Here is a 12364-nt window from a genome sequence, read left to right as displayed (position 1 = left end):
ACAGCATCTGTAACTGAAAAGTTGACTTCAGTAATTACAACCCAGTACCATAATTAAATAACATAAGGTGAGTTGCACTCTTTTGAGCAGCATAATAGATTATACCAGAATGTAAAGAACCAATTTGATCTTAGCCAATACAAGGTTCCAGCATGAATTACATCTTTAAATTTCTTAGCTATAGAAGACCATGACTAACTTGTCAAACCCCTCTACTAAGGATCAGCTTTATTCTGGCACAACTACCTTCAAAAAATCTGAATGGGAAAATAAGCAATACTACTGTAGTCACACAAGACAGATCTTACTATCTACATGATGAAGAATACAGTGTGTTTTAATTGCTTGAACAGTGATCAGTTAAGCATTAAGAATTTTCTCTACCTATCTCTTATTCATAGTGTACTGCTTGAGCATGTTTTCAGAGGATGTATTTCCCCCTTGTCTGACTGGTTCTACAAGTCATATTAAGGATGGTTTAAGAGGTAAACCATTAAACCAATATGAAATTGAAGTAGTCCAGAAAGACTATATAGTAATAAGTAATGCTGACAACAACAGAAAAAATTCACTAAAAACTGTTTGATCAGGAGAAAGCTGCAAGCATCAGTGGAGTTCATTCAAGATGATCTTGCTTCAACTTAAACCTCTTCTGAATTCAAAGAGTATAGAACAAGGAAAAAATTCTTCTGCTGGACTTAAGCCCATACCCCCTTTACTATTGCTTTCCTCATTGCTGAGTGTAGACAGGAAGCCACTATTTCACAGCATTTTCTGTTACAAACAAGGCTTTGGCTCTATTTCAGACTGTTTCTGTAACTGTCTTATGTGTATACCCTAATAGTAATTTGGTGATTTAATATGAAAAGTAATTTTTGTATACCTTAACTTAAGGCATTATGGTTTTGCCAGCTTAACTAAAGTTGTTTATCTAAAACCTTCTGACTTCAGTCTGGAAAATACAAAAATGTAGCTTGCAAGTGTTTTCTTAGTGAAACAAGGTCATTCTTATTTTACTGTGTCATGCAGAAGATAAGACAAACTACAGAAAGCATTTGTCTCCCCTGTTCAGTCTTGTACAACTAGATACTTCCTGTATTTTTCCAAAAGCTACTAGCTTTAACACAGCAAAGGTAGCAAGCAAAAAATTTAAGGACTTGTTTGTATATTACAGATCCTTGGGACCTTCCAGAACACCACTCACTCAGAGAAACTATTTGTATCAGATTCAGAGGGATCACTGGGAATGCTCATTCTTGTTGCACAGCTTAAGACAATACTGCAAAGTGTTCTGATGCAGTTCTCAAAATATTTAGATAAATCAAGACCAGCTACCATGTCTTACCCATTTCCAATAAGCTCGTTTTACATGGACTGCTTGTACCTTAGCCCCAACAATCAAGTGCCTACTTACAACTATTTTGAGATAATCTATTAAAGCTGTAAGAATGTGTGGCAAACATTAATTTTTGCTAAGTGACCTAGGTTCTCTGGGTAATACATAAACATATTCTTAGTAGTATAAACATGAGTTTAGTATTCCAAAAGGGAAATTAGTCCTAAGTGCTTTGAGAAGAGTATTAAAGTGAATATGCATGTTTTCTGCTTTCTTGCTGCAGCTTAATATAAAGATAGAAAACTGAATGAATATAGGAAAAAGTGAAGCCTAAGAATATAAGCCAATTCAACTCTCTTAAAATAATGGCAGCCTGGCTAGAAAACATTTTTTCATAGTTTTCGTCAAGGGCTGCTGATAGGAGGGTTCAGTGCATGCTGATGTGGTTTGAGACTGTCCAATGTTCATAAGTATTATGTAATTCATAAGCTGAAAGGAAATTATACTTGCAAGTCAAACTGATAGACTAATACAGCAGATCAGGAACTAAATTTCCTGGAAGATATGCCCCAGATTTTTTAAGGAAAGCATGAAGTTTAAACAGAGGAATGACTTTTCAGATATTGGTACCCTTGCAGTCTTGCATCATAAATTTTAACAATAGTTTTAGATAAGTAGTCACTGTGCAAGAATTTACACAGATCAGTTTTTTCCTCCTACCAAAATAATGGCAGAGTATTTTCCAGGCACTCCAAGGATGTGGAATTTCCTCTCCCTTCCCCAGAAGCATTACAAGTACCAAGACTTAGACAATTTAAGAGTATATTTTATGAATGTTTATGACTTGCTTTTTCTGAAGCCCAGCTTCTAGCAGCACAAAACTAGAAGAAAAGGATTAAAGATTTAATTAAAATATGTATGTGTTCCCTGACTCTTGGCCATAAAAAAGTCAAGGGGAAGACCCCCCACCCTTCTAAACTTGACCCCCTAAAAGCTGGAGTAGCATATCCAATGATGTGCCAAATTTGTTGATAATATGATGTGCCAAGCAGTATTTGATTCCACTTTTTTTATTAAAATATCTCATGTATATTGCTCACATTAAAATACAACAGTATTTTAAATATAGCCACGGGTTTAGACGCTCAAAAAAACCCAAAACCACATCACTTTAGTAAAACAAATAAATAAGTCAAACTTGTTTATCAAAGTTTCAGACAATCAGGCTTGGTAGATAATCATTTCAGATACACAAGAGAAGTTTTAAGACAGTAATACCCATATGACACTTTTTTTTAGAACACCACGTGCAGCTTATCTACAATACATGTACTAGAACACAGAGGCACTGGCTCTATAATGGTGGGTAAAGTTATGAACTACAGCATAGTAAGATCCTGCTTTACACTAGCTTTTGGATAATGCCCTATACTAGAATGGCATTGCAAGGCATATCCAGGAAAGATGGAGTAATCTAGATAGACTAAATCCTTTGACACACACATATGTAAGTTTGTTAACCAATTCCCAGCATAAGTGGAAGGTTAGCCTTAGTCAGCAAGTATGCAAAGCTTGAGTTAGTAATGAATTTGATTAGACATTCTGACAGCTATGCTCCATTGTCAACACTGATTTCATGGAACAGTATTTTACTTCTGTTTTGGAAGAAGTTATTCGAGCTTTTGCATCTGGGCAGTTAGAATACAGTGTAGGAAAAAAAGAAAACCACACACACAACATTATAGCACACCCACAGAGAGCCACACTGCCTGAAGGTCTGTTAACTGTCCTGCTTTATACTGAGTCAAAAATTAGAGCAGATAGATTGACAGTGTTAGGAGTCTGGAGAAAGGGAACAGGATAGCTTTAACATTGGGCAAGACAATTAGAGGTTATTAACTCCATTTCCCCCTTACCCAGCAAAAAGGAAGAGAAAAAAAAAATCTACAAACTAGATTTGCACTGCAGGATCATGGATATTTCAGATTGCATCAGTATACTTACTCTTTCCTGAAAGTGTCCCAGGAAGTGAGGAAGAGGATAGCAGAAAGGAAAAAAATTCCTGGCTAACATACCCAAATACAACAAAAAAACATCAATTCCCATTGTAGAGGCACAATTCATAGAAAGCTGTGTCTAAAATTTCCAATGGAAATAAGTAAAAATACTAGTCCAAAAATAAATAAAATGTAAATTTATCAGTTATTTTGCTGGTGCAGTGCAAGGTAAGTAAGGTCACAGAAGTGCAGTATCACCCTTTTAGTATAAATACTCTCTACATAAGTCAGAGGACCTACAAAACTAGTCTCAGAAAAACCTGTGCAACACATTTAAGATGGACAGCATGCTTATAAATCCCAGTGTCTAGGCTACCTGTTTAAACATGGTTTTCCCTTCTTTTGTCTCAGCTGCTTACAGGAATTCTGAAGCTTGGTCAGAACCAAATTCATTTGCATCACACACTTCCTGTAAACAAATTATGTTTTTGATCCCAGTATTCAGTAGCAGTTCATACTACAATGAGCTTTGATGTAACCTTTTTAGTATTGTATTAAAAGCCACAACGAGAAGAATATTTCCCAAATTAGCAACTAAATTTGAATTATTCGTGTCTGGCATTGTGTAAACATTTCTTTCAGTTCTTTTTGCTTGACTTCATTTATAGCTTCTGGTTCCGCAGGGCTCTTCTGGACCTTTGCCACAGCAAAATTAATCCCTTGAGTCAATCCTGCTTGTGTGATGTTAGCAACTTGGACCATGGAACTACGAATTTTAGCAAAGGGAGAGACAGCTCTGCTGCTGTTACTGTCAGCTGGAGAAGGAGTCATATGGAGTCCTGTCTCAAGCATACCAGATGCAGATCCTGGGCTTTTATGAGATTTACTGGAGTAGGTCCCATCAACAGCTAAGAGCTGAGGATCTGGCTCAGAAGATTGTACATCCAACTTTGATGGCCTCGAAGGAATGTCTCTGATAGTTTCAGCCTTAGTTTCTGCCTTTTTAGAAGTATTATCGCTGGTTTGATTTATTACTTGATGGGGCTCTTGAGAGCCAGCCTCAGCCTCCAAAACAGCTATCTTATTTTGAGCATCATGTACAAACCTCTGGCAGTACACATCAATAGGCTTAGCAAATTCCATCTCCACATCGTCAGCAGAAGGCATGGGTATGTCTTCACATTCAGATGTGCTAGCCTGAGTGACGTGAATCTCAGATGGAATGTGAATGCTAATGTTCATGTCAGTGCTGCTTATAGACTGGGACCGACTGCCTAATCGGGGAGCTGAAGCAATAATACCACAGCTAGGCAGCACATAGTCTGTCTGCCCTATGTTCTCTAGAGAGGGAGTTAACTGGTTGTCCTCGTCGGATTTAGAGTTAGTCAGGAAGTCATCTGAATGGAATGAATCATTATCTGATATTTCTATATCAGATTCAGTATGAATTTTAGTATCTACCACTGGATTCTCTAGAGTTTCAAGGCTACTATCTGATTTCCAAAGATTAACTTTCAAATTTGGTTTTAAAAAATTGACTTTCACTTCAGGTTTGGTAAAGCTGCCTAACTTCCGAAGATTGCTAATGTTTACATTGGATTTGGTTTGTTTTACTTTCTGATTGAGAGATGAAAACTTGCTCAGTAAGTAATTCTTGCCTTGGGCCAGGGACCCTCTGTTCTGAGACCGAATGCCAATGATGTCTTCATGAGGTTTACTGCTCTTCCTGGAGGAAGAAAAAGAAATTCTCCAATGTACAATTAACAAAGCAGTTTCCTTAAAATACCAAGTATTCACCATCTTCCATCTTCTATTTTCATAAGAGATGGACATTTTAGTGAGTAACTACAACTTTTCCTTACATAATTGTACCCAAGTAAACTAAACAAATTAAAATACAGTAAGAAAAAAACAAAGAAGGGTTGCTAAAGAACTTTAGCAAGGAGAAAAGCAAGCTCATGCAGACATTTTTAGTTTTAGACAAAACTGGATTTTAAATATGTGTTTATAACCCTGACATTATTTATGCTGTACTCAGTATCCAGATTTAATAAATATTCACAATCTATAGTGCCTGTAAGAAGCAAAAGTTGTTGCTATACTTTCTATTCAGCCTGAAAGAGAAACTGAAATATTAGCCCAACAATCAATGCAGGGGAAAAGTTGTTGAAATAGGTGCCCTAATAGTTTTTCCTTGTCAACTTATGTTTGTGCTACACAATACACTTTTTAGCAGCTTTTGCAGTCTGAACTGGAAGGGTCCATGGAACATGTTACATATCAGCTGGTAAAGCATCTGCTGAACTTCAGCTAACCTTCCTCTATTATTTCTGCTTCATCATTCCTCAATGTTAACACCTCACCAATATTTACATATATGGCTTACTTCTGTTCAAGTTAGTTACAGACAGTGAACTTAACTTTTAGAACAGAACTAATTAGCTTTTGGGTTTTTTTGGATATTCAATACCAATGTTTTAGTAACAAACAGCTCAAAAAAGAAAACCCTCAAAAACCCATGCCAAAAAAGTTCACTGACGGTTTCATAATGGAAATTGTTGATCTGCTGTTCAACATCACTGTCTTTATTGTATGCTACAGAAGTGTTGGAAAAAGACATACATTCTCAACAGATCAGAAATTGCAAGAAGAGAGTGATTCAGCTTGCCTTGTCACCATTGTTTATCTATTCATTTTCAACCACCTTTCTGTTCCCCATGTTCTTTATTCATGTCCAAATACACTAGCAATAGCACCTTTCTTTAGCCTCAAAAAAATATGCAGAGTCAAATACGTTTCTAAAGCTTCCATTAGCTACAGATAAGTCTAGCTACTTATCAGCAGTAGTGCCTACAAGCCACCTTCTCTTCCCTGTTCAGTATGTTCATGTCTACCATAGACTTACTTCAAACCCTTTTAGATTTCTCCTCACATTGTTATTTCAGGAGCAATTATGTCTACTGCATCTTCACTAGCACTGGAGCCTTGGTATTCCTTACCAGTGGAGCTGAAAGCTTCTTCCCAGACTAAACCTTCACATTTGCCTTCCTAAAGTCTTATGTGGCTGTCATCCTGTGTTGGAAGGATGATTTCAACTTCATTGTTTACTCAGTGTCAGGTCAAATTTCCTTGTGACCTTTTTTCTAAAGAGAAGTCATCTAGAACACACCTTGGACTGTTGTTTTCTATATTGTCTCAAAATCACAACTACTGGGTTTGGGGGGGGGAGGGGTGCACATGTGGGGGAATACCCAGTACTGAATTATCTCCTGTCTGTGAGAAGCATCTTCCCATACAAAGTTAATTAATTGTGCTCCCATTCTACCTTCTCCAATATTAAACTAATATTTCAGAGTGAAATACCCTAATAAACTTCCTTCTCATTCACTGAGAAACAGCACCCATCAGCTATCCTCTAAGAAAGATTATTAAATATTTACTGGACTCATGGAAATAAGCTAAAAAGATAACATAGCACTTTGAGAACAGAGACTGAAGGATACCTTTTGTCTTAAAAAGGATTAAACTTAAAGAAATAGGTAATGGGGTTTCTTTTGGTGATAAAACTACATTTTGGTGTTAATCCTGTACCAGTCTGTGTACCTGTTAGAAGGCCTGTAGTTCTCAGGAACTCCCATTTAAGCAAGTGTCCTGGAGGTCCTTTCAATGTAAAGCTCATCTATTCCAACAAATATCAGTTCTGACCCCAAAAAGAGACTGCCTTTTACATGGCATATTTTCATCATCACAATTAGTCTAAACTTTGTCAAATACAATTATCTGTTAGCAAATAATATGAAATCATTGCATTTTTCTCCCAAGCCATAATAAGTATTCTGAGCTTGTGTAGCAAAGGAGTTCTTTTCAGCATGCCAGCCTCCTCCCTGTCAAGCATGATATTCATTTTGCAGTGAATAAAATGAATATGAACAAATCAAAGAGTTCCCACAAATTACAAGCCACCACTGTTAAAAGACAAAACACTAACATTAGTCTTGCCCTATGGCAACTCCTCACTTGTCATACTTGTGATTGTCATTTGCAATATTGCTACATATTAGCAGTGACATAACAAATTTGCACTGTTAGGTGACAAAGCAGTAAGAGCGACATTCAAAAGAATATATTAAAAAACACAAAATTGTTCACAGCTTGTAAAGGAAAAGACTGCTCTGGTTACCAGCTGCTATGAACAGAATCCACTGACACTGTTGGATTTCATGCTCAAAACAAAAAAAAAAAAACAAAAAAAACAAGCTACAGTTCCCATGCAAGTTTTGTACTCCAGAGGTTTTTTTTTTTTTCTTTTTAATAAAAGCAACACTGCCTACAAAAATTCTAGTAAATACCCTTAATTGTCAACTCTGCTTTCATGTGCCCTCTTCTCTTAACAGGCTTGCGAAGTATAAGCTTGCGTGCCCATTCTGACCAACACATACAAGGAGTTCAGATGTTTAACTCCCAGCCACTGCAGAAATAACACTAACTAAATCAGAGGCAAAGATGTTTATATTTCTTGAAAAGTGGACTATATTCTTCATTTTTGCTTTTAACTTTATACCACAATTCTTGCATTTATCTGTTTCTATAGAGCCTGATGAAGCAAGCAATAAAACCAAAACCTTCGTAATTCTATGGAGTTCTTGTATTTACTATACTAAGTACTGGCATCATTACATTCCTGTATGCTATTCTACTATTTTTTCATACACTCTTCAGTGAGATACTGAAGATTTTTTCCATGGTGTAGGTTCATAAATAAGTCCAGTCTCCAAAGAAAAAACACACACACCCCCCACAAAACCACTAATTCCACATTTTGAGAAATATTCTGTCTACTGATGCAAGATAAGCTTTTTTAAATAAGGGTTGAATATCACCTCAACTTCTATGTAGGTTTTCACACAAGACCTGTAATGTTATCTTGCTTTGCTAAATACTCAACTGCAATAGAATCCAAACCAGCCTTATTTCACAGGCTGAATTCTTACTACAGAGCTAATAAAACAGATTAGATGGTTCATGATTAATCTGTCAAGTCTAATTTGTCCTGTCTGAACTTATTAATTCACAGTGTCACTTGAAATCATAGTGAATGTTGTTTATATGTAAGCACACATGTACAAAGGTGGCCTGAGCCTAAGTATATGGAAATCAATGGAAGATATTCTTTCTTATACTTTTAGATAAACCCCTGCAGACTGTGGTAATCAAAAGCAGTATAAAAACAAATTCATTCCTAGTGCAATAGCTAGGAAACAGAACAGTTTCTGGTAGATCTCATGCATGACTTACTATGAACTGGTAGCCACTGAGAAGAGAGAAAAAGTGGGACACAGAAGTACTCACCTCTCTAGCTTTTTCTCGATAATGGGCACATCTAATCCCATTGCTTGCTTTGTGATTTGCAGCATTTCTGCAATGCACTGAAGAGTGTCTGAAATCCAATTAGCAGCCTGTGAGACTCTTAAAAAGCCTAAAATCCTATATTTTGAAATCTAAAATTAGACTCTCACTTAATGAAATATTAATTTTATTTTCCTCTAGTAGTTGAACCCCAAAAGTTGCAATTCAAATTTAAAAGCTTACAAAATAAGCTTAAGGAAAGAATAGATTCTCCTTAAGCCCTGAAGCCTGGATATAAGTGAATTCCCTCCCCAAAAGATGTATCCTGGAAGTGAGAGAACCAACAAAATATGAATTATGTTTATTCTAAACCTTGTTGACAAAACTCAGTGCTCCAGGTAAGTGATTTCTTTCCTATTAGTATTCACTTAATTTAGTTAAGCAAGAAGACATTTCTAGTTATCAATTTCATTAACTAAATCCATTTCTTCCACTCTAGGAACTTGTCTGTTTTATCAATTTTCGGAGCAAAAGACAACGCTCCAACGTCCAGTTTAGATAGAAAAATATTGCTTTAAAACCATATCTGAATTCTATGTTTCTTTGTATTAAAACAGTAGTAGTTTAGTGTTCACACAGGAAGCCACATATAGGTATTTTTCTTCTCCCAGCAGAGAAGTGGGTTGTATTAAAATTTATCTTTCTTTAGAAGTTACTCCAAGAGTCATGGAGAACAGTGTTTGCATGAAGATAAATATTAGTATATCGAGTAAACTTTCAACTATAAAGCTTTCACATATGAAACAAACCTTTTCCATCTTCTTCAGGGTTGCGTACCACAGCTCTAAGGGTATGAAAATATCCACTTGTTTCTTTGTATTTGTAATGCAGCCTCATGCAAGAGAACTTGGGTTTGCCAAAGAGAGTAGGCTCAGGTCCTGAAAAATAAACCAGAAAGTTAGAAATTACTTTTTTGATAAGGTATTTGGTCTAGATGTTTCTGTAACTCAGAATATTAATCCACAATAAAGAAGTGAGACAGACCTTCCCACTGAACTCTAAAGAACTGCACATACATAATGAAATTGGCCGGGGGGGGGGGGGGGGGGGCGTGTTAGAATTCCCTCCCTTCTCTTCAACTGAAAAGGCTTTGCTTCAGCAATAGAAACAGAAATACCACACCTACTTTAACTGTACCATCAGTTGATAATGCTGGATTTAACCTGTGGATGCTATACTCTAATCAAATTAATCAGCATAACAAGATGATTTCATAATAGCACGTTTTTAGTTATAAATGGCTTTTTTCTTTGCTGCACACAGTTCTGAATGTTAAATCATGCACACTTTACCCCCCTCCTTAAAGCACATTTACAATGAGTTTGTTAAAACCAGAACACAGCTGTTTTTAGGTGTATTCCCACTTAAGCTAGGGAATCTCTCTCAAACTGAGAATTTTTTTTTAATTTTGAAAAATGAAGTGTGGTCACTGTAGTGTAACTTAGACCTAGCTAAAGAAGAATTTTTAAAAAGCTATGAAACAAAGGTCTACATAAGTATTACTCAGAACTGTCTGCTCTGCTTGGATCAAAGGGAGTATGTGTATATCATATACACATACCTGTGACTACATTGATCAAATTGTTTGCAATTTGATAAGTAATTAAATTGATTTTGATAATTAAAGCGTTTAGAAGAGTTTGAAAAAAGGGAACATTTTTAGAGACCTATCACGTATCAGTTCCCATTTCGAGCAGTACCAGAAGGCATTCTGACAGAAGTCATGATTGTGAGAGAACGCGCAGGCTCAAGCTTGGTAATTGTTAACAGCAAGACAGCACATTTCTAGCTACAGTAGACTACCCAGGAGACAGGCAGTGTATTGAGGCTTTATGTTTCAGGATATCATGTAGAATGTTTTGGCCAACTGGCTCAAGCTTTTTTTAAGAGCACCTTAGGAAACAGAGATATAGGGTGACTCAGCTCTTACCTATCTCTATTTTTTCCAGAGCATCAAGGCTTAACCTTTGGTACTGATTCACCTTGTCGATTTCATCGTCATAGCTAGAAAGAGAGTCAGAGTTTAGTGTTTCGTGCTAATCCAGAGCAAAGCTACTCCAAACAAGTTACACAGGGTAAGAGCAATGGTAACTTACTAGGCCACATAGTAGGCAGAATTAGAAAGTAACAGCAGAACATCCACATCTTTATGAGTGGCATCAATGAGACTAAAGGAGGAAAACAAAAAGTCAATAGAGTAGGGGGTATTGGTACAACTGTAATTGATCCCCAGTATATTTTTGGGACACTTTTATAATTAAAGACACATTAGAACAACAGACTTCAATTTTGGTACGCTATCTTGTGTGATGCTATCTGTCCATAGCTTGTACATTGCAATTTTCATTGACTATAAATTGACCCACTAAAAAACCCAACAGATAAAGACAAGACACTCTTAGTAAGACAAAACTGCTTTATCAAAGTTAAACTTGCCATAGTGTAAGCAGGACCCATGCACACAGTAATATTCTCCTAGCCCTAGAGATATCCTTCTATTATTTAAGCTATTGGATATCAAGTTTAAGATCAGGTCAGCAATAGTTCGCTTTTTGGACATATTAAAAATACTGAAGAAGGAAAGAAAGATGCATAGACTCAATTCACATGATGAGTTGTGGGTGCGTGAGTATCCTTCACTGGTTTAGATGCTAAAGTTTAACCTGCAAAAGACCTAACCATTATTTTTCTTGTACAAGTTAGCGTACTCTAAACTTGATAAGGTGACTTATCAATGAAATTAGTTTGTATTCACTACTTTTCATGAAGAGAACTCTAGGCTTTCATACCAGACCCATTAGACAAAAGTTTAACCTAATAAGATATGGATTTGCAGTCAAGTTACACTTCCCCTATAAAGCAATAAGGAAAAACAGCCTCTTCTAGAGCTAAGAGTGGTTAAAAGTTCTCTTCCTGGTGCCTACCACAATTTGGCAATATTAAGCAAATGGATGCATAACCAGGCAATTTCCTCAAACTTAACTCCTTTATGCACCATTTTTATGGCACTTTGAAAAAGTTTATTTTGGAAGACCTTGACTGCACTTAACTTCTCACATGTTTTCAGCACAAGCCACTTTTTAGAAGTCTACTGTAAGATTACAAGTATTCAAATCCTTCAAGGAGTCAATCATTCCAGAAAACTGCCCGTTTGTATCATGTTTAACATATCAGCTATTAAAGCAACAAATTAAGACTAGTCATTTAAAATATCAGTAGTAGCAGAAGTGTCATGGTAGCAGTTGATCAGTTATGACTTTATTCAGCAAACCTTGGATCACAGTCAATAAGTGCCCATCCTCCATGAAATTTTTCATCATCTGGTAAAAGCAATTTCATGTAACTCTGCAACAGCTGGCTGATCAGTTCCTGGTGACTTCTCATGTTCTCCTTGTGCAGGGCTTCATGCTCTTTCTCTTTGGTAAATATGGAGTAAAGATCCTCTGTTACAGGTATACCTTGCATCAAATCTAGATTAAAAAGGGAGATAATAAGGAGAAGGCAACAATTAAAAGATATACAGCAGCAGTCTGATTTGCAAATGCCTTCAGAATGGTTCTTAAAGCAATGCAGTATGGAGCATTGAACTCTTGTTTCATTGAGAGAAGACAGTATTACACCTACC

The 12364-nt window shown here is 36.4% G+C and overlaps 1 protein-coding gene across 1 annotated transcript in view; it reads right to left on the bottom strand.

The window, feature by feature from the left end:
• Positions 1-2400: 2400 nt before the first annotated feature.
• INPP5F (inositol polyphosphate-5-phosphatase F) overlaps positions 2401-12364 on the bottom strand; it is a 48052-nt gene continuing 38088 nt past the window's right edge. The window contains exons 15-20 of the mRNA XM_067300320.1: positions 12011-12209; positions 10836-10907; positions 10670-10743; positions 9489-9617; positions 8683-8770; positions 2401-5059 (exon numbers count right to left, since the gene is read on the bottom strand). Of these exons, the coding sequence (XP_067156421.1) occupies positions 3928-5059; positions 8683-8770; positions 9489-9617; positions 10670-10743; positions 10836-10907; positions 12011-12209 (1694 nt within the window). The 3' untranslated portion in view covers positions 2401-3927. The remainder of the gene's footprint in view (positions 5060-8682; positions 8771-9488; positions 9618-10669; positions 10744-10835; positions 10908-12010; positions 12210-12364) is intronic.

The sequence above is a fragment of the Apteryx mantelli genome, chromosome 7, assembly GCF_036417845.1.
Source record: "Apteryx mantelli isolate bAptMan1 chromosome 7, bAptMan1.hap1, whole genome shotgun sequence".
In the NCBI taxonomy this organism is placed as follows: Eukaryota; Metazoa; Chordata; class Aves; order Apterygiformes; family Apterygidae; genus Apteryx; species Apteryx mantelli.
The sequence above is the reverse complement of the archived record's forward strand: the minus strand, read 5'-3'. Positions and strand labels throughout refer to the sequence as shown.